Source organism: Chiloscyllium plagiosum, unplaced genomic scaffold (genome assembly GCF_037043375.1).
Source record: "Chiloscyllium plagiosum isolate Xiang-an unplaced genomic scaffold, Cpla_swu_hap1 HiC_scaffold_1, whole genome shotgun sequence".
In the NCBI taxonomy this organism is placed as follows: domain Eukaryota; kingdom Metazoa; phylum Chordata; class Chondrichthyes; order Orectolobiformes; family Hemiscylliidae; genus Chiloscyllium; species Chiloscyllium plagiosum.
The window spans coordinates 2,539,754-2,561,247 of record NW_028270139.1 but is presented as its reverse complement, the minus strand read 5'-3'; the positions used below and the strand labels follow the sequence as shown (position 1 = coordinate 2,561,247).

Here is a 21,494-nt window from a genome sequence, read left to right as displayed (position 1 = left end):
CTTTAAACAAAGGTCCAGGGCATTAAATCAACTGATGAAATTTAAAAATGGTCCATATTTTATGTGATAGCATCTGAGTTCATTTCAACAGTGGTTGAATAGAGGGGCCACAGTATGGTAGAGGAGTTTGAAGCAGCTATATTACAGAAATCTGCAGGATGGTATCACATATCCACCCCTGGTTTCAAATGAATGTTTTCCCCTTCAGAGATTTTAAGTGAGATATGCTGCATTAATTGTTGAGTTGTATTTTCTGTGCTCTTGTTTGGACTTGAAGTGCAGAAAATAATGGGGTCAGACAGCTCACATACACCAGTTCATAGTCCAACAGGTTTATTTGGAAGCACTAGCTTTCGGAGCGCTGCTCCTTCATCAGGTAGCTGTGGAGCAGGACCATAAGACAGAATTTATAGCAAAAGATTACAGTGTCATGATAATTCAGGTGGTTGAGGACCCTCCGAAGACTATGACTTTAATGCAGAATTGGGAACCTTGGCAAAGGGCTCCAGACACCAAACATTGCTGCATGGAATTTCTAACTCTATGGGTAATTCTCATGCTGCCATCAGGGCTTCCGAAAGGGCCCAACTTGCATCTGCTTTTGCCCAAAAAATCGATTCTCCTGCTCCTCAGAAGCTGCCTGATCTGCTGTGCTTTTCTAGCACCACTCTAATCTCCAGCAACTGTAGGACTCACTTCATCCCAACTTACATCTGTCAAGGTGTGTCCAGTCTCTGACTATTCTTTCAGCATCGCTTTGGACAGTATCCTAAAACGCTCTCCCTATGTTCACCAAACCCACAGGGGTTCAAGCAGATGGATGACTTCCACCTCTAGAAAGAACACCTACACACCATGAATAATCAAAGAATCTACTTGCAGGAGCTGTGAATAAAAAATAACCACATAACAGTATTCACTCAGGAACAGGACATTGTTGCCGATGTGAATACTGAGTCACAATTAATTAGAATGGATGGCTTTGAGGTATGTAAGGAAGAGGTGTTGGAAATTCTGGAAAGGGTGAAAATAGATAAGTCCCCTGGGCCTGATGGCATTTATCCAAGGATTCTCTGGGAAGCAAGGGAGGAGATTGCAGAGCCATTGGCCTTGATTTTTATGTCCTCGTTGTCTACAGGAGTAGTGCCAGAAGACTGGAGGATAGCAAATGTGGTTCCCTTGTTCAAGAAGGGGAGTAGGGATAACCCTGGTAACTATAGGCCGGTGAGTCTCACTTCTGTTGTGGGCAAAGTCTTAGAGGGAATTGTAAGGGATAGGATTTATGAACATCTGGATAGGGATAATGTGATCAAGGATAGTCAGCATGGTTTTGTGAAGGGCAGGTCGTGCCTCACAAACCTTATTGAATTCTTTGAGAAGGTGACTAAGGAGGTGGACGAGGGGAAAGCGGTAGATGTGGTGTATATGGATTTTAGTAAGGCGTTTGATAAGGTAGACTACTGCAAAAAATACGGAGGTATGGCATTGAGGGTGAGTTGGAGGTTTGGATTAGGAGTTGGCTGGCTGGAAGAAGACAGAGGGAGTAGTTGATGGCAAAGGTTCATCTTGGAGTGCCGTCACTAGCGGTGTTCCGCAAGGATCTGTTTTGGGACCATTGCTGTTTGTCATTTTTATAAATGACCTGGAGGAGGGGCTAGAAGGTTGGGTGAGCAAGTTTGCGGATGATACAAAAGTCGGTGGAGTTGTTGACAGTGAGGAAGGATGTGGCAGGTTACAGCGGGATATAGATAAGCTGCAGAGCTGGGCAGAAAGGTGGCAAATGGAGTTCAATGTAGGTAAGTGTGAGGTAATTCACTTTGGTAAGAGTAATAAAAAGATGGGGTACTGGGCTAATGTTCGGATACTTGGTAGTGTGGATGAGCAGAGGGATCTTGGTGTCCATGTACACAGAGCTCTGAAAGTTGCCACCCAGGTAAATAGTGCGGTGAAGAAGGCATATGGCGTACTGGCTTTTATTGGTAGAGGAATTGAGTTCCGGAGTCCTGAGGTCATGTTGCAGTTGTATAAGACTCTGGTGCGGCCGCATCTGGAGTATTGTGTGCAGTTTTGGTCGCCATACTATAGGAAGGATGTGGAGGCACTGGAACGGGTGCAGAGGAGGTTTACCAGGGTGTTGCCTGGTATGGCAGGAAGATCGTATGAGGAAAGGCTGAGGCACTTGGGGCTGTTTTCATTGGAGAAAAGAAGGTTTAGGGGTGACTTGATAGAGGTGTACAAGATGATTAGGGGTTTAGACAGGGTTGACCATGAGAACCTTTTTCCACGTATGGAGTCAGCTATTACGAGGGGGCATAGCTTTAAATTAAGGGGTGGTAGGTATAGGACAGATGTTAGGGGTAGATTCTTTACTCAGCGAGTCGTGAGTTCATGGAATGCCCTGCCAGTAGCAGTGGTGGACTCTCCCTCTTTATGGGCATTTAAACGGGCATTGGATAGGCATATGGAGGATAGTGGGCTAGTGTAGGTTAGATGGGCTTGGATCGGCGCAACATCGAGGGCCAAAGGGCCTGTACTGCGCTGTATTCTTCTATGTTCTATGTTCTAACAGAGTAGGAGGCTAATTACTTATAAACTGCTGCAAGAGCAAATACAGCAGCAGTAATGGTTCACAAATACCAAGATGAATTGCAATGTTTTTCTGGTGGAGTTGATTGATATCGCACATGGTTTCTCCAGGTAGTGCTGGCGAATCCTATTACATCAACTTTAGCCACCAGAACAGGCAGACAAAACCTTCCTGAACAACTCACTAAAATACAGCACCGTCAATAATGCTGCACTCTCTCAATATTGCATTAAATTGTTTGCAGGAATATTCTATAGTGGTTTCATCGACATTTCAACTCAAAGGCACAACTGAGCCAACTTGCCACCTCCAGTACCAAACGAATTGCCCATAGAACTCCCCTGAAATCACCTTGATCTTCAGGAGAAGAATGACCAGAGAAAATTGGGAAAAAATAAAAACGCATCTCATTTGTGAAGGAAATATTGTAAAGTGACTGTTTCTTAGGAGTAACTGCAGAGAGTAAGAACAATCCAAGAGTGTTTGATAGAGACCGGAACACCCTGTATAATCCGTGTGTGATAGAGACCAGAACACCCTGTATAATCCGTGTGTGATAGAGACCGGAACACCCTGTATAATCCGTGTGTGATAGAGACCGGAACACCCTGTATAATCCGTGTTTGATGGTGACCAGTACACCCTGTATAATCCGTGTTTGATACAGACCAGAACACCCTGTATAATCCGTGTTTGATACAGACCAGAACACCCTGTATAATCCGTGTTTGATACAGACCAGGACACCCTGTATAATCCGTGTGTGATACAGACCAGGACACCCTGTATAATCCGTGTTTGATAGACACCAAAACACCCTCTATAATCTTGTTTGATAGAGACAGAACACCCTGTATAATCCGTGTGTGATACAGACCAGGACACCCTGTATAATCCGTGTTTGATGGTGACCAGAACACCCTGTATAATCCGTGTGTGATACAGACCAGGACACCCTGTATAATCCGTGTTTGATGGTGACCAGAACACCCTGTATAATCCGTGTTTGATGGTGACCAGAACACCCTGTATAATCCGTGTTTGATGGAGACCAGAACACCCTGTATAATCCGTGTTTGATGGACACCAGAACACCCTGTATAATCCGTGTTTGATGGACACCAGAACACCCTGTATAATCCGTGTTTGATGGACACCAGAACACCCTGTATAATCTGTGTTTGTTAGAGACCAGAACACCCTGTATAATCCGTGTTTGATAGCTACCAGAACACCCTGTATAATCCGTGTTTGATAGAGACCAGAACTCCCTGTATAATCTGTGTTTGATGGAGACCAGAACACCCTGTATAATCCGTGTTTGATGGAGACCAGAACACCCAGTATAATCCGTGTTTGATACAGACCCGAACACCCTGTATAATCAGTGTTTGATGGAGTCCAGAACCCCCTGTGTACTCCGTGTTTGTTAGAGACCAGAACACGCTGTATAATCCGTGTTTGAAAGAGACCAGAACAACCTGCATAATCCGTGTTTGATAGAGACCAGAACACCCTGTATAATCCGTGTTTGATGGGCACCAGAGCACCCTGTATAATCCGTGTTTGATGGACACCACAACACCCTGTATAATCCGTGTTTGATGGAGACCAGAACACCGTGTATAATCCGTGTTTGATGGGGACCAGAACACCCTGTATAATCCGTGTTTGATGGTGACCAGAACACCGTGTATAATCCGTGTTTGATGGGGACCAGAACACCCTGTATAATCCGTGTTTGATGGTGACCAGAACACCCTGTATAATCCGTGTTTGATGGGGACCAGAACACGCTGTATAATCCGTGTTTGATGGAGACCAGAACACCGTGTATAATCCGTGTTTGATGGGGACCAGAACACCCTGTATAATCCGTGTTTGATGGGGACCAGAACACGCTGTATAATCCGTGTGTAATGGAGACCAGAACACCGTGTATAATCCGTGTTTGATGGTGACCAGAACACCCTGTATAATCCGTGTTTGATGGGGACCAGAACACGCTGTATAATCCGTGTGTAATGGAGACCAGAACACCGTGTATAATCCGTGTTTGATGGTGACCAGAACACCCTGTATAATCCGTGTTTGATGGGGACCAGAACACGCTGTATAATCCGTGTGTAATGGAGACCAGAACACGCTGTATAATCCGTGTGTAATGGAGACCAGAACACCCTGTATAATCCGTGTTTGATGGTGACCAGAACACCCTGTATAATCCGTGTTTGATGGGGACCAGAACACGCTGTATAATCCGTGTGTAATGGAGACCAGAACACCCTGTATAATCTGTGTTTGATGGGGACCAGAACACCCTGTATAATCCGTGTTTGATGGTGACCAGAACACCCTGTATAATCCGTGTTTGATGGGGACCAGAACACCCTGTATAATCCGTGTTTGATGGTGACCAGAACACCCTGTATAATCCGTGTTTGATGGGGACCAGAACACCCTGTATAATCCGTGTTTGATGGGGACCAGAACACCCTGTATAATCCGTGTTTGATGGGGACCAGAACACCCTGTATAATCCGTGTTTGATGGAGACCAGAACACCGTGTATAATCCGTGTTTGATGGAGACCAGAACACGCTGTATAATCCGTGTTTGATGGAGACCAGAACACCCTGTATAATCCGTGTTTGATACAGACCCGAACACCCTGTATAATCCGTGTTTGATGGAGACCAGAACACCGTGTATAATCCGTGTTTGATGGAGACCAGAACACGCTGTATAATCCGTGTTTGATGGTGACCAGAACACCCTGTATAATCCGTGTTTGATGGGGACCAGAACACCCTGTATAATCCGTGTTTGATGGTGACCAGAACACCCTGTATAATCCGTGTTTGATGGGGACCAGAACACCCTGTATAATCCGTGTTTGATGGGGACCAGAACACCCTGTATAATCCGTGTTTGATGGGGACCAGAACACCCTGTATAATCCGTGTTTGATAGAGACCAGAACACCCTGTATAATCCGTGTTTGATGGAGACCAGAACACCCTGTATAATCCGTGTTTGATACAGACCAGAACACCCTGTATAATCCGTGTTTGATGGGGACCAGAACACCCTGTATAATCCGTGTTTGATAGAGACCAGAACACCCTGTATAATCCGTGTTTGATACAGACCAGAACACCCTGTATAATCCGTGTTTGATGGGGACCAGAACACGCTGTATAATCCGTGTTTGATAGAGACCAGAACACCCTGTATAATCCGTGTTTGATGGGGACCAGAACACCCTGTATAATCCGTGTTTGATAGAGACCAGAACACCCTGTATAATCCGTGTTTGATGGGGACCAGAACACCCTGTATAATCCGTGTTTGATAGAGACCAGAACACCCTGTATAATCCGTGTTTGATACAGACCAGAACACCCTGTATAATCCGTGTTTGATGGGGACCAGAACACCCTGTATAATCCGTGTTTGATAGAGACCAGAACACCCTGTATAATCCGTGTTTTGGTCATTGATGGTCAGAGGAATTGCATCATATTTTCGGTCCGAGGTCTTGCAGTGCTATGGTAGTGTACATACCTCTGGGCTAATTGGCTTCAGTTCCACCTAATGCAGACCTGTTGTAACATCTCTGACAAGCTTGGTAAGAGAAGACCCATAAAGTGCTCAGAAAGTTGAATAATTCTGCTGTAGTTCGTACTGTATTTGTCAGTCCGACAGTGATGGTTCGGCAAACTTTCTTGCACAAAAATGGGACATATTTTCCATCACATTGGCCCTTGTCGTTACATTGTGTTTGGTAACAGTATGTGCGTTTGTGTCACCATGTAACTAGAGATGTAATTTTGAATATGGACTCAATCAACTAGTTTTTTTTCTCAAATTTGACTGCAATCTGGATTTTTCCTCTTGTTCATCAGTATGAGTAAAGCATAGATGATATTTCTGTGGCCCTTTTTTATGATAAATGCAAATGTATTGAGGGCTCTATATTTACTTAGAGAAAATTTGATGGGTTAAAATGATTGTACTAGGACTCTCTGACATGTCATAATGCGCTGGCCCTCAGCCAATGCTGACGAATAATTCTTTAACCATTCGGACCAGAAAGGCACATTTTGAACCCATTTTTCTGTCAAATTTCATTTGTATAAGGGAAGAAAATGCCATTCTGGATGGAATGTCATTGAATCTTAGAAAGTGATATTTAATAGCCGAGCTGCACCAGTTTTTAAAATCCATCCTTATTGATTTCAGCCATTAGAGTTGGGCCTGTGAGGTTGAAGAGCTTCACTAATTGTAATGAGTTTCAATGCCTCAGTCACTCCCTCATTGTAAATATCTGTCTTTGGTGCTTGGGTTGCCACAGCAACAGTCAGCAGTCGAGCGGTTGGAAAAGTCAAGTAATGTAATGAACATATATCACTCAGCCTATAGTAAGAGTTTTATTTGCGTGAGGGTATATATTCCTTTTCTGATTTATCATTTCTCCCATTCGGTTTTCCCACCATGCATTAGTATTAGTTGGTGGAGTAATCCCTTGAGAACAGACTGTCCTTCCTCTGAGAATGTTGGGGGAAGGGGGGGTAAGTAAGAAGTCAGGTCACAATTTGGTTGGTCAGATGAACGCTAGTTACAGGCTTGGTGCCTTTGAAATGTCTTATCGGTATTGAGGTCAGATCTGGAGGAGTGCGGATTTTTCTCTACTTCTTTAAGAAATGAAAATCAGACAGTTGGGAAAAAAACTACATAATCTTTTGCCAGGTAACTGATATTCATTATAGGTGTTTCTAAATACAGATGAAAGTATTTGCTGATTGGAAACTGTAACACAGGAATTCCTCAGAGGCTGCCGCTAATAATTGACTGAGAGATGTTTGAAGATGAATTTCCTTTCACTTCAGGCATTGTGACGAGCAGATGGCGCCAGCCTCACTACATTCTTCAAAGTGTCTTCACTTTGCACCCCACCCCCATTCTCTCCTCACCCCAATCTGCACGTCAGTTTTGCTTTGAAACTTCATTTGAAATCCCTGCCTTGACTTGTTTTTGATGTTATTGTTATTGTCAGTGCATTGATGAAGAATCATCTGGACAATCTGTGACTCCCATCTCGCTAAAATACATAATTGAACTTTTAATTGTATTTATATATCTTAAATAAACAAAATTTTTCTTTCTTTGTGCCCTTTCTTTGTTTACAGCAATTTAAAGTACATTGCCTTTGTAGAAACATTATCTCCTTTTCTTATCACCATTAATAGAGATTGGCAGAATTGCTGGATGATTTGAAATTTTATTTCACAAGTAAAATCATTGCAAAGGAAGAAATTGGGGGTGGAAACATCTCCTTTTATCCTCTCCAATCCTCATGAGTCACAGAGCTGCTAATCGCAACTGTCATAAGGATACTTGCAGATTGAAAAGTAAATGTACAGCACAGCGAGCTATTTTACCGCAGGGCTTATTTAGCACATTAGGAAAAGTGTGTATGACGGAAAAGTCAATATGCTGCTGATGTACTGACTTACTTCATCACCAGGACATTAGCCAATGAGAGGCCTGTAACTTGTGTGACAAAACTCAGAATGATCTCACCAGACATAACCCAAGTTTAGAATCGCACTGGTACATGTTTTCCACAACTTAAGCAGATGGAATTTGTAAATTTTTGCAGAGCCATCGCTACAGTGTGCTCCTAGTGATGTCAGTAATTAGGAACTTGGGATGAATTTATTCCTTTGAACCTTCTGTACAAACTGAACATCAACAAGATACTAATGGTTGTTCTCTTGTAATTTAAGGTCGAATCAGTGCATTGTTGAAGATATTCGGTCAGGAAGAAGTGAAGCCTATGGCTCAGACAAACTGCGTGAACTTCTCAAAATATTACCAGAAGCGGAAGAGGTCAGCAGAAACTCTTTTTCTTCCTAACAATGAGAATAAGGCAGAATGGTTAATAGGTTTAAGAACATGGGAATGGCCAGAACCTGAACAGTCAGAGCATTTCATTTCTCCAGGGTCAGCATCTGCCATCCCTGGCCTACAGCGCTGCCTTCGCCTCAGCAGATATTCCTTTCTACATTGAGACAACGTTCCCTGTAAAACGTTAAATGGTGCTCTCTTGCAGACTTCCGCTCATATTTCTATGTTTAAAATATATTATCAGAGTTTAACTGTTTTTTCTCTCTTCGAAATCCTTGCACCTTCTTTCCTATAAAGGTACTGAAGCTTTTCAACTGCTTCACAGTTTAGTTAATACAGATTGTTTGTCAGATTTGTCAGACTTCCTGCACTGCCTGTAATGTTTGGATATGCTGGGCACAGAATGGTACATAGTGCACCAGCTGCAGTCACACCTTGTTGAGATTTATTATCTCCTGTGATTTCTACTGTATCCAGATGGATACTTCCCAGTGACTGGGTGGGTTTCCATATGCTGTTGGTTTCAGTCAACAGTTTAAAAAATTCAAATCCCTGTCATGTGTTAACCTGACATGGAGTCAATTGTCTGTATTACTGCTCAGTATTTATGCTCCTATTTTCAGTGTTTTTGATTTTGCTCACATTGAATACCATTATCATCAGTCCAGCTTATCCACAAGTTTTTTTTGTTTGGTCTGCCTCTGTTTTAATGGTTAAAAACTTCTCCCAATTTGCTATTTCCTGAAGACCTAGCAAGCTTGATTATTGTCTCCAGCTCCAACCCAAGGACGAGGACTCTGGCAGTGCACACATAATTCTTGATCATGTCTGTTGGTGTCAGCCATATCAGGGCACCTCTGTATGCAAATATTGGGGTTGAAAACTCACATGAGTCCAAAATCCTTTGATACCCTATTCACAGGACAAAGAAAATGCTGCCTTACCAGAGGTAAACTATGGAGAAAGTGAGGACTGTAGATGCTAGTTGAGAGTGTGATGCTGGAAAAGTACAGCAGGTCAGGCAGCACCCGAGGAGCAGGAGAATTGACATTTTGGGCATAAGCCCTTCAGCAGGGTTGTGCCCGAAACATCAATTCCTCTGCTCCTCGGATGCTGCCTTACATGCTGTGCTTTTCCAGCACTGTATTCGGAGGTAAAATATGTTTTGATTGGATGAGATGTTAAAGCAGGACTGACCAACCTTTCACTCTCAATCATTTTCCCATCACAGGGCTGGTGAGCAAATTTAGGAAAAACCCAGACATTAGAAATCTCTATTAACAAAACTGCACACTTGCACACACATTCTTGCAGAATATCCACTCTTATATACACCCACATGCTTGGCACACATAGTTGTGGTTACAGAAGATAGAGTGTGGCGCTGGGAAAAGCACAGCAGGTCAGGCAGCATCTTAGGAGCAGGAGAGTCGATGTTTCAGCAGTGCTCTTCATCAAGACTAGGGAAGGACTGTGGAGCTGGGGGAAAGGTAGGTGGGATGGAGATGGAGGGATGCAGGTAGAAGGTGATTGTGATAGGTAGATGGGAAGGAAGATGGACGAGTAGGTCAGGTCAAGAGGGTGGTGCCAAGTCAGAGGGTTGGATCTGGGAAGGGATTGACTACACCTTCTGCTACCTCCCCTTCTGTAAAAACACCATCCCTTATTCCCAATTCCTCCACCTACACTGTATCTGCTCCCATGATGAGCGATTCTACTCCAGCACATCCCAGATGACCTCCTACTTCAAGGACTGCAATTTCTCCTCGCCTGTGATCAACAATTCCCTCAATCACAACTCCCCCATCTCCCGCACCTCCGCCCTCGAAGCCCACCTCTCCAACTGCAACAAGGATAGATCCTCCACCCCCACCGTCCTCACTAATCTAGCAAATCGAGCACATCATCCTTCACATTTTGGCCACCTACAGTCAGACCTCACCACCAAAAATATATTTCTCTCCCCACCCCTAGCTGTGTTCTGTAGGGGCCAGCAATGACCTTGTGAGATCCACATTCTCCCACCAACCTCCTCTCCACACCTGGCACCTTCCCCTGCCACAAGAGGTGAAACACCTGCACCCACCCCTCCCCCTTCACCTCCATCCAACGTCCCAAAGGATCATTCCAAACCCAGCAGAGATTGACTTGGATAGCCTCGAACATCATCTGCTTCATCCTTTGCTGTCGATGTGGTCTCCTCTATATCGAAGAGACTGAGCGAAACCTCGCAGAACTGTTCGAACAACATCTCTGGTCTGTATGCACCAACCAACCCCACCTTCCTGTAGGCATCCACTTCAACACCCCTCTCACTCCCCCAATGACATGTCCATTCTGGGCCTCCTCCACCACCTGAACAAGGCCACCTGCAAACTGGAGGGGGAACACCTCATCTTCCACCTCAGGAGCCTACAACCACATGGCCTCAGCATTGAATTCACCAGTTTCCAAATGTCCTCAACCTCCAGCCCATCCCAGAACTCCAACTCGGCACCTACCTCTTGACCTGACCTACCTGTCCATCTTCCTTCTCACCTACCTGCCCCAACCTTCCATCGACCTATCACAATCACCTCCTACTGCATCCACCTATCGCCATCCCACCTACCTTTCCCTCTTACCCTCTGCCTCCCCACTTTCCTGATGAAGGGCTTCTGCCCGAAACGCCGACTCACCTGGTCCTCAGATGCTGCCTGACCAGCTGTGCTTTTTCCAAAGCAACATTCTATTGAATGTGACTCTCCAGCATGCGCAGTCCTCACTATCTCCACCCTGGTAGTCCCAAAAGTTGGGCCACGGTGGCTCAGTGGTTAGCACTGCTGCCTCAGAGCACCAGGGTCTCAGGTTTGATTCCAACATCGGGCCTGTGTGGAGTTTGCACATTCTCCCCGTGTCTGTGTGGGTTTCCTCCGGGTGCTCCAGTTTCCTCCCACAATCCAAAGATGTGCAGGCTGGGTGAATTGGCCTTGCTAAATTGCCTACAGTGTTAGGTGCATTTGTCAGAGGGAAGCGGGTCTGGGTGGGTTGCTCTCTGGAGGGTTGGTGTGGACTTGTTGGGCTGAAGGGCCTGTTTCCACATTGTAGGGATTCTAATCTACTCATGCACACACTTGCACAGGTGACCACAAACACACACACCTGCCAAATGGAGATGTGGACATTGCTGAGGAGAAGTTTAGGTCTTTACAAAGGTACCACCTCTTGCTTTAACATTCCAGCTACCCCGGGTCGTGCTACCCTCTACTCTGCTTCCTGTGGTCTCTCTCCATGTTTCTCCCCATTTTGACAGCGTTAGGAGTCCACATCTGCACTGACTTCTTGCCTCCCCTGACCCTCCCATTCTCCCGGTGTCTAGGCTTTAGACCAAGTGAAGTCACTAACCTTTGCACTGCTGGCTTCTCTTCGATATCTTGGCTGTTGTTTCTACCCAACTTGGGTTAGCTATATGACACACCTCATATCCACCACTGCCATTCAGCCTGCTCCCAGTTATCCAGTACCTCAGTGGGAGAATTCTCACCTTTGTTTTCCAATTTCTCTGTGACCTTCCTCCCCAAATTCTTACGTATCTGCACTCCTCAAATTCCCTCCCCTTGCACACCCTAATTTTAATCACTCCTCCTTCGGCAGCAGTGGCTCGAGCTGCCCAGGTTCTACTTTCTCAAATTTCCTCACTCCATCTCTCTGTGTCTCTTTACTACTTTGAGACATAGAGTCATAGAGATGTACAGCACGCAAACAGACCCTTCGGTCCAACTCATCCATGCCAACCAGATATTCTAACCTAATCTAGTCCCATTTGCCAGCACTTGGCCCATATCCCTCTAAACCCTTCCTATTCATATATCGATGTCAGATGCCTTTTAAATGTTGCAATTGTACCAGCCTCCACCACATCCTCTGGCAGCTCATTCCATACACGCACCACTCTCTGAGTGAAAAAGTTGCCCCTTAGGTCTCTTTTATATCTTTCCCCTCTCACCCTAAACCTATGCCCTCTAGTTCTGGACTCCCCGGCCCCAGGGAAAAGACCTTGTCTATTTACCCTATCCATGCCCCTCATAATTTTGTAAACCTCTATAAGGTCACCCCTCAGCCTCCGACGTTCCAGGGAAAACAGCCCCAGCTTGTTCAGCCTCTCCCTGTAGCTCAGATCCTCCAACACTGACAACATCCTTGTAAATCTTTTCTGAACCCTTTCAAGTTTTACTACATCTTTCCGATAGGAAGGAGACCAGAATTGCACACAATATTCCACAGTGGCCTAACCAATGTCCTGTACAGCTGCAACTTGACCTCCCAACTCCTGTACTCAATACGCTGACCAATAAAGGAAAGTATGTCAAATGCCTTCTTCACTATCCTATCTACCTGCGACTCCACTTTCAAGGAGCTATGAACCTGCACTCCAAGGTCTCTTTGTTCAGCAACACTCCCTAGGACCTTACCATTAAGTGTATGAGTCCTGCTAAGATTTGCTTTCACAAAGTGCAGCACCTCACATTTTTCTAAATTAAACTCCATCTACCACTCCTCAGCCCATTGGCCCATCTGATCAAGATCTGTAATCTGAGGTAATCTTCTTTGTTGTCCACTACACCTCCAATTTTGGTGTCATCTGCAAACTTACTAACTGTACCTCTTATGCTCGGATCCAAATCATTTATATAAATGACAAAAAGTAGAGGACCCAGCACCGATCCTTGTGGCGCTCCACTGGTCACAGGCCTCCAGTCTGAAAAGCAACCCTCCACCACCACCCTCTGTCTTCTACCTTTGAGTCAGTTCTGTGTCCAAATGGCTAATTCTCCCTGTATTCCATGAGATCTAACCTTGCTAATCAGTCTCCCATGGGGAACCTTGTTGAACGCCTTACTGAAGTCCATATAGTTCACATCTACTGCTCTGCCCTCACCAATCCTCTTTGATATTTCCTCAAAAATCTGAATCAGGTTTGTGAGACATGATTTCCCACGCACAAAGCCATGCTGACTACCTCTAATCAGTCCTTGCCTTTCCAAATACATGTACATCCTGTCCCTCAGGATTCCCTCCAACAACTTGCCCACCACCGAGGTCAGGCTCACCGGTCTATAGTTCCCTGGCTTGTCCTTACTGCCCTTCTTAAATAGTGGCACTATGTTTGCCAACCTCCAGTCTTCCGGAACCTCACCTGTGACTATCGATGATACAAATATCTCAGTAAGAGGACCAGCAATCACTTCTCTGGCTTCCCACAGAGTTCTCGGGTACACCAGATTGAGTCCTGGGGATTTATCCACTTTTGTGTTTCAAGATATCCAGCACTTCCTCCTCTCTAATCTGGACATTTTGCAAGATGTCACCATCTATTTCCCTACAGTCTATATCTTCCATATCCTTTTCCACAGTAAATACTGATGCAAAATATTCATTTAGTATCACCCCCATTTTCTGTGGCTCCACACAAAGGCCGCCTTGCTGATCTTTGAGGGGCCCTATTCTCTCCCTAGTTACCCTTTTGTCCTTAATGTATTTGTAAAAACCCTTTGGATTCTCCTTAACCCTATTTGCCAAAGCTATCTCATGTCCCCGTTTTGCCCTCCTGATTTCCCTCTTAAGTGTACTCCTACTTCCTTTATACTCTTCTAAGGATTCACTCGATCTATCCTATCTATACCTGACATATGCTTCCTTCTTTTTCTTAACCAAACCCTCAATTTCTTTAGTCATCCAGCATTCCCTATACCTACCAGCCTTCCCTTTCACCCTAACAGGAATATACTTTCTCTGGATTCTTGTTACCTCATTTCTGAAGGCTTCCCATTTTCCAGCCGCCCCTTTACCTGCGAACATCTGCCTCCAATCAGCTTTTGAAAGTTCTTGCCTAATACCGTCAAAATTGGCCTTTCTCCAATTTAGAACTTCAACTTTTAGATCTGGCCTATCCTTTTCCATCACTATTTTAGAACTAATAGAATTATGGTCACTGGCCCCAAAGTGCTCCCCCACTGACACCTCAGTCACCTGCCCTGCCTTATTTCCCAAGAGTAGGTCAGGTTTTGCACCTTCTCTAGTAGGTACATCCACATACTGAATCAGAAAATTTTCTTGTACACACTTACAAGAAAAGTGTGGGCGGCACGGTGGCACAGTGGTTAGCACTGCTGCCTCACAGCGCCATGAGACCCGGGTTCAATTCCCGACTCAGGCGACTGACTGTGTGGAGTTTGCACATTCTCCCCGTGTCTGCGTGGGTTTCCTCCAGGTGCTCCGGTTTCCTCCCACAGTCCAAAGATGTGCAGGTTAGGTGAATTGGCCATGCTAAATTGCCAGTAGTGTTATGTAAGGGGTAAATGTCGGGGGATGGGTGGGTTTCGCTTCGGCGGGTCGGTGTGGACTTGTTGGGCCGAAGGGCCTGTTTCCACACTAAGTAATCTAATCTAATCTAATCTAATCTAATCTTAACAAATTCCTCTCCATCTGAACCCTTAACACTATGGCAGTCCCAGTCTGTGTTTGGAAAGTTAAAATCCCCTATCATAACCACCCTATTATTTTTACAGATACTGAAATCTCCTTACAAATTTGTTTCTCAATTTCCCTCTGACTATTGGGGGGTCTATAATACAATCCCAATAAGGTGATCATCCCTTTCTTATTTCTCAGTTCCACCCAAATAACTTCCCTGGATGTATTTCCGGGAATATCCTCCCTCAGCACAGCTGTAATGCTATCCCTTATCAAAAACACCCCCCCCCCCCCCCCCTTCCTCTCTTGCCTCCCTTTCTATCCTTCCTGTAGCATTTGTATCCTGGAACATTAAACTGTCAGTCCTGCCCATCCCTGAGCCATGTTTCTGTAATTGCTATGATATCCCAGTCCCATGTTCCTAACCATGCCCTGAGTTCATCTGCCTTCCCAGTTAGGCCCCTTGCATTGAAATAAATGCAGTTTAATTTGTCAGTCCTACCTTGTTCTCTGCTTTGTCCCTGCCTGCCCTGACTGTTTGACTCACTTCTGTTCTCAGCTATACCAGTCTCAGATCGATCTCTTTCCTCACTATCTCCCTGGGTCCCACCTCCCACTAGTTTAAATCCTACTGAGCAGCTCTAGCAAATTTCCCTGCCAGTATATTAGTCCCCTTCCAATTTAAGTGCAATCCGTCCTCCTTGTACAGGTCACTTCTACCCCAAAAGAGATTCCAATGATCCAAAAGTGTGAATCCTTCTCCCATACACCAGCTCCTCAGCCATGCATTCATCTGCTCCATCCTCCTATTCCTGCCCTCACTAGCTCGTAGCACCGGGAGTAATCCAGATGTTACTACTCTCGAGGACCTCCTTTTTAAATTTCTGCCTAACTCTCTGTAATCTCCCTTCAGAATCCCAACCTTTTCCCTTCCTTTATCGTTGGTTCCAATGTGGACGATGACCTCCTGCTGGCCCCTCTCCCCCGTGAGAACATTCTGCACCCTCTCTGAGACATCCTTGATCCTGGCACCAGGGAAACAACACACCATTCTGCTTTTTCGCTGCCTGGCCACAGAAACACCTGTCTGTGCCTTGGTCTAGAGAGTCCCCTAACACTATCGATCATTTGGAACCTGGCATTCCCCTCATTACTTTAGAGTCAGCGTCGACACCAGACACTTGTCTGTTCGTGCTACGTTCCCCTGAGAATCCATCACCCCCTACTTTTTCCAAAACAGTATGTTTTCCAAAACATATTTTTTTGAAATGGGGATAGCCACAAAAGACTCCTGCACTACCTGCCTACCTCTCCTACCTTTCCTGGAGTTAACCCATCTGTGTGACTGTATCTGTGACTTTCCCCCTTCCTATAACTGCCATCCATCACACCCCCTTGCTCTTGTAAATTCCTCATTGCCTCTAACTGTCTCTCCAACTGATCCATTTGATCTGATAGGATTCGCAACCAACAGCATTTATTACAGATATAATCCTGAGTAGCATGTAAACTCACCCTAAACTCCCACATCCAATGAGAAGAGCAGATCACTCTACTAAAGGCCAGTTTTGCTTTGTTCTGTCTGCAGACCCAGAAAATAGCACTGTCTTATTGCTCTAAAGTAAAACACTGCTCTCGGCTAACTTAATACTTATGGCTTACACTTTTAAAATTTAATCAAGAGACAGATCTCAATAAAACATGTAATCAAGAAAGAACCCACTCTACTCACTCTTGTAGATTGTCAACAAGACTACACTTAAAAACTCTGCACTTTTCTATTCGTGGGCTGTGAGCTGTCCCATACAGGTTCCTCTAAGATCAGTTGTGAAATTCACTGTTTGTTAATTTTCCCAGACGCACTCCGATGTCCAGTGATACATGAATTCAAACAGCAAAGGCAGTAACTGTGCAGGTCCACTGCTGTGTCAGGGAGCAGTGTGGGGTTTCTGACTCTGTCTCTATCCTGCACTGACCATGTGCTGCTTTTTGTCTGACCTTCCCCCTCTTAAAGTTCTTTTTGAACAAGGTTTTGGGCATCTGACCTAATTAATATGCCTCTAAATGGCTTTGTATCACATCCTGTTGGATAACCCTCCAGACGGGTGCCTTGTGGTGTTTTACTACTGTAAAGACATTATATGGTGGCTGCTGTGGTTATGGTATGATGCATTTAAATGAGGAGAATCCTCAAGATAGAATAATGGCTTGCGTTTTACAGGTGAAATGATGACAAAACAATCAGTGTTTATTATCAATACCCTTGAAAGTGATAGCAATGTCTGACATCTGAGCAAATGCAGTTAAATACCAGCACCCCCATAGGGCACAGTGTTAAAGTCCCCACAAGTGTTAATGTTTGGAAGTCACTGAACTATCAGGAGCTCCCCTTTTAAACTGTAGCTTTAACTATGAAATAAATGATAAAATAATCCCTTGTTAATGAAGTGTACCTTGGTGCTAATCACGTACTAATTGGTAATCATTACAGAACTAAACAAACTACATGTCTGCATGCTTACAAATCAGGCCATTCAGCCCCACCAGCCTGCTCCACCAGGCAATCAGGAATCTTACTGAACTCTCAAAACTACATTCCTGTCTGTCCTTGATAACCTTTCAATCCTTTGGATAAAGGATCTATCCATAGGCGGTTGTGATTTTCCTGAGTTCCTCTCTCTGTCCATGACTTTTCGCTACTTCTCAAATGCTACTTGTGTCCTCAATAGTGAAGATCGATGCACAATATCTGCTCCATTCTGCCGTTTCCTTATTTTCCTTGATTATTTCTTCAATCTGATTATCTCTATGACCAACTCTCACCTCGCTAGTTTTGAAAAGGCTTAACTTGTTTTTATTTATGGCTAGCTTACTCCTGTACTCCTCAGTTTTCCTCCTTGTTAATTTTTTTTTTGGTGATTCGTTGCTGCTTGATTATTATTCTCCCATGGCTTCTTCCCTGCCATGTATTTTTGTAAAATATTATGCTTTGCTTTAAGTTTGATACTACCTTTCAGTTTTATCTCACCACAGATGATGAGCCTATCCCTTGGATTTTTACTGAATTGTTGGAATGCATCTATTCCATATATTCTGAACGAACCTGTTACAGAAAATTAATTTTATGCGTGTGCAACATGTTTTTTCCATAATGTTAGAAGATCTATGTTTTTTAATAGAATAATGATTATTGTAAGTGTTTATGATATTTCAGCTTCGAGTCTATATGCACTTTGTTCTGTGGAAAATGCACAAGTAGTGAGAGAATGAATGACTTAGGGTGTAGGTTTGCTCGCTGAGCTGTAGGTTTGATATCCAGACGTTTCATTACCTGGCTAGGTAACATCATCAGTGGCGACCTCCAAGTGAAGCGAAACTGTTGTCTCCTGCTTTCTATTTATATCTTTCTCCTGGATGGGGTTCCTGGGGTTTGTGGTGATGTCATTTCCTGTTCATTTTCTGAGGGATTGATAGATGGCATCTGGATCTATGTGTTTGTTTATGGTGTTGTGGTTGGAGTGCCAAGCCTTTAGGAATTCTCTGGCATGTCTTTGCTTAGCCTGTCCCAGGATAGATGTGTTGTCCCAGTCGAAATGGTGGCTTTTTTTCATCCGTGTGTAGGGCTATGACGGAGAGAGGGTCGTGTCTTTTTGTGGCTCGCTGGTGTTTGTGTATCCTGGTGGCTAACTTTCTTCCTGTTTGTTCTATGTAGTGTTTGTGGCAGTCCTTGCATGGAATTTTATAGATGATGTTGGTTTTGTCCATGGGTTGTACTGGGTCTTTTAAGTTTGTTAGTTTTTGTTTGAGAGTGTTGGTGGGTTTGTGTACTACTAGGAGTCCGAGGGGTCTTAGTAGTCTGGCTGTCATTTCTGAAACTTCTTTGAAGTGTGGTAAGATGGTTAGGGTTTCTGGCTGTGTTTGGTCTGCTTGTCATGGTTTGTTCCTGAGGAATCTGCGCACTATATTTTTTGAGTATCCGTTCTTCTTGAATACATTGTAGCGGTGGTTCTCCTCTGTTTTCCGAAGTTCGTCTGTGCTGCAGTGTGCGGTGGCTCGTTGGAATAGTGTTCTGATACAGCTTTGTTTGTGTGTGTTGGGATGGCTGCTGGTGTAGTTAAGTATTTGGTCAGTGTTTGTCGGTTTTCTGTATACGCAGGTTTGTAGTTCTCCATTGTCCTTTCTTCAGACTGTGACGTCCAGGAATGCAAGTTTGTTGTTGGTTTCTTCTTCCTTGGTGAACTTTATGCCTGTGAGGGTGTTGTTGATGATGTTAAATGTCTCTTCTGTCTTGTTTCGTTTTGTGATGACAAAGGTGTCATCAACGTAGTGGACCCAGATTTTTGGTTTGCTGGTTGGTAGGGCTGTTTGTTCTAGTCTTTGCATTACCGCTTCTGCTATGAATCCTGATAGCGGAGATCCCATGGGTGTGCTGTTGGTTTGTTTGTAGATTATGTTGTTGAAAGTGAAGTGGGTGGTGAGGCACAGGTCCACTAGCTTCATGATGTTTTCGGTGGTAATGTGATTGATGGTGGTTGGTGTGTGTGTGATGGTCTCTTCTAAAAGTGTGGTAAATGTTTCCTTTGCCAGGTCGATGTTGATGGAGGTGAACAGTGCTGTTACGTCGAATGAGATCATTGCTTCGTCTTCCTCTATTTTGGTGTTTTTGATGATTTTTAGAAATTCCTGGGTGGAGTGGATGGAGTGCTGTGACTCTTCTACTAGGTACTTCAGTCTTGCGTGTAGTTCTTTGGTCAGTCTGTAAGTTGGTGTTCCGGGTAGTGAGACTATAGGTCTGAGGGGGGCTCCTGGTTTATGGATTTTTGGTAGTCCGTAGAATCGTGGGGTGTTGGTCCCGTTGGGTTTCATTTTCTGGAATTCTGTCTATTTAATCGTCCGGAATTGTGTAATTTTGTTTCCTAGTTGTGGGGTCAGGTCTAGTGCCACCTGTTGGTAGGTGTTGGTGTCTGCGAGTAGTGCATTGGCTTTCTCTGTGTATTCCCTCTGTTCAGGATGACTGTGAGCCGACCTTTGTCTGCAGGTAATATAACGATGGTTTTGTCTTTTTTGAGGTTTTCTAGGGCTTTCTTTTCTTGTGTGTTCAGTTTGTTTCCTTCCCTCTTTCGGCTCAGAGTAGGTGCAACTGTCTGTCTGATCGTTTGTTGTGTTTCTTCTGTGAGATTGTTGTCCTTCAATGTGGTTTCTAATGCCGCTAGGAAATCCTTCTTGTCAGCGTCTCGGTAATTGAAATTTAATCCTTTTACTAGTTCCACTTTTTCTGTGTCTGACAGGGTCCGGTCTGATAAGTTCTTTATCCATGCCCCTGTGTTATCAGTTTTGTCTTTTTTTGTGAGTTTGCCAAATCTTTTCTTCACTTGGAGGTCACCACTGATGATCTTACCTGGCCAGGTAATGGATATCAAACCTACAGCTCAGCGAGCAAACCTACACCCTAAACCTCAACCTGAGCTACAAACCTTCACAAACCTTGCAGAATGAATGACCTAGAGTCTAATTTCAAACACTTACCTCTGTACCATATCTGTTAATACTTCAGGGAAAAAAAACCTATCAATTATTTAAATTTAACATTTTGTGTCATTTGTGCAAGGCAGTCTCCCTCCCAAACCACATTCCTGGGATTCTGATTTCCACACTTGAGAGATCTGGCTGTAATTTCTCGGATATGTCTCTTCGTCTTAGAATTATGAAAATGGCTTCTCTCCATCTGATTTATCCGTGTTCCTTCATATCTCAAAAATGTTGATCAAACCAGCCCTTAATCTGCTGAATTCCAGGGAACATAACCATAGTTTATGTTATATCACTTCGTAATGAAACCCTTGGAATCCAGCTGTCATTCTGGTAAACCTTTGCTGCATTCACTCCAAGATTAATTAATCCTTTCGAAGGCGTGGTGCCCCAAAGTACACAGAGTGCTCCTGGTGTAATCCAAACAGGGTTTTCAACAGCATTGCCTCTCCCACTTATATCCTAATATTCCAGATGGAAATGAATTCCATCACCCCTTTCAATCAATTTCTGTACCTATACGAACAATGATCCATGAGTTAAAATCCTCAAATCTCTCTGGACCACCACTGGTTTAACCTTAGACTATTTGAGAAGTACACTGTTGTATCATTTCTAAGTTCACCACCTTTCCCATCTATCTGCTCTACCCTCCTTTCTGACCTGTCACCTCTCCCCTACCTCCATCCATCTATCACATTCTCAGCTACCTTCCCCCCAACTCCACCCCCCTCCTATTTATCTCTCAGCCTCCCGGCCCACAAGCCTCATTCCTGATAAAGGGCTAATGTTGATCCTCCTGCTCCTCGGATGCTGCCTGACCTGCTGTGCTTTTCCAGCGCCACACTCTCGACTCCTTACTTCCCATTTGCCTGATTGAGATCAGTTTGCCACTGTTTCCCACTCACCCAATCCTCTGATGCTTCTTTAGTGTCTGAGTTTATACCTGATGATGTTACTGTTGCTGGCCACCTCGAGGTCCCCTTGACTTGGCACCAGATTTAAGTTAGTA

The 21,494-nt window shown here is 44.3% G+C and overlaps 1 protein-coding gene across 5 annotated transcripts in view; it reads left to right on the top strand.

Annotated features, from left to right (window-relative positions):
* Window positions 1–21,494, top strand: part of fhdc1 (FH2 domain containing 1) — a 211,650-nt gene that overhangs the window by 69,829 nt on the left and 120,327 nt on the right. For all 5 annotated transcript variants that reach the window (XM_087999865.1, XM_043700016.2, XM_043700029.2 and 2 more), the window contains exon 5: window positions 8,380–8,482. In XM_087999865.1, coding sequence (XP_087855991.1) covers window positions 8,380–8,482 — 103 coding nt within the window. The remainder of the gene's footprint in view (window positions 1–8,379; window positions 8,483–21,494) is intronic.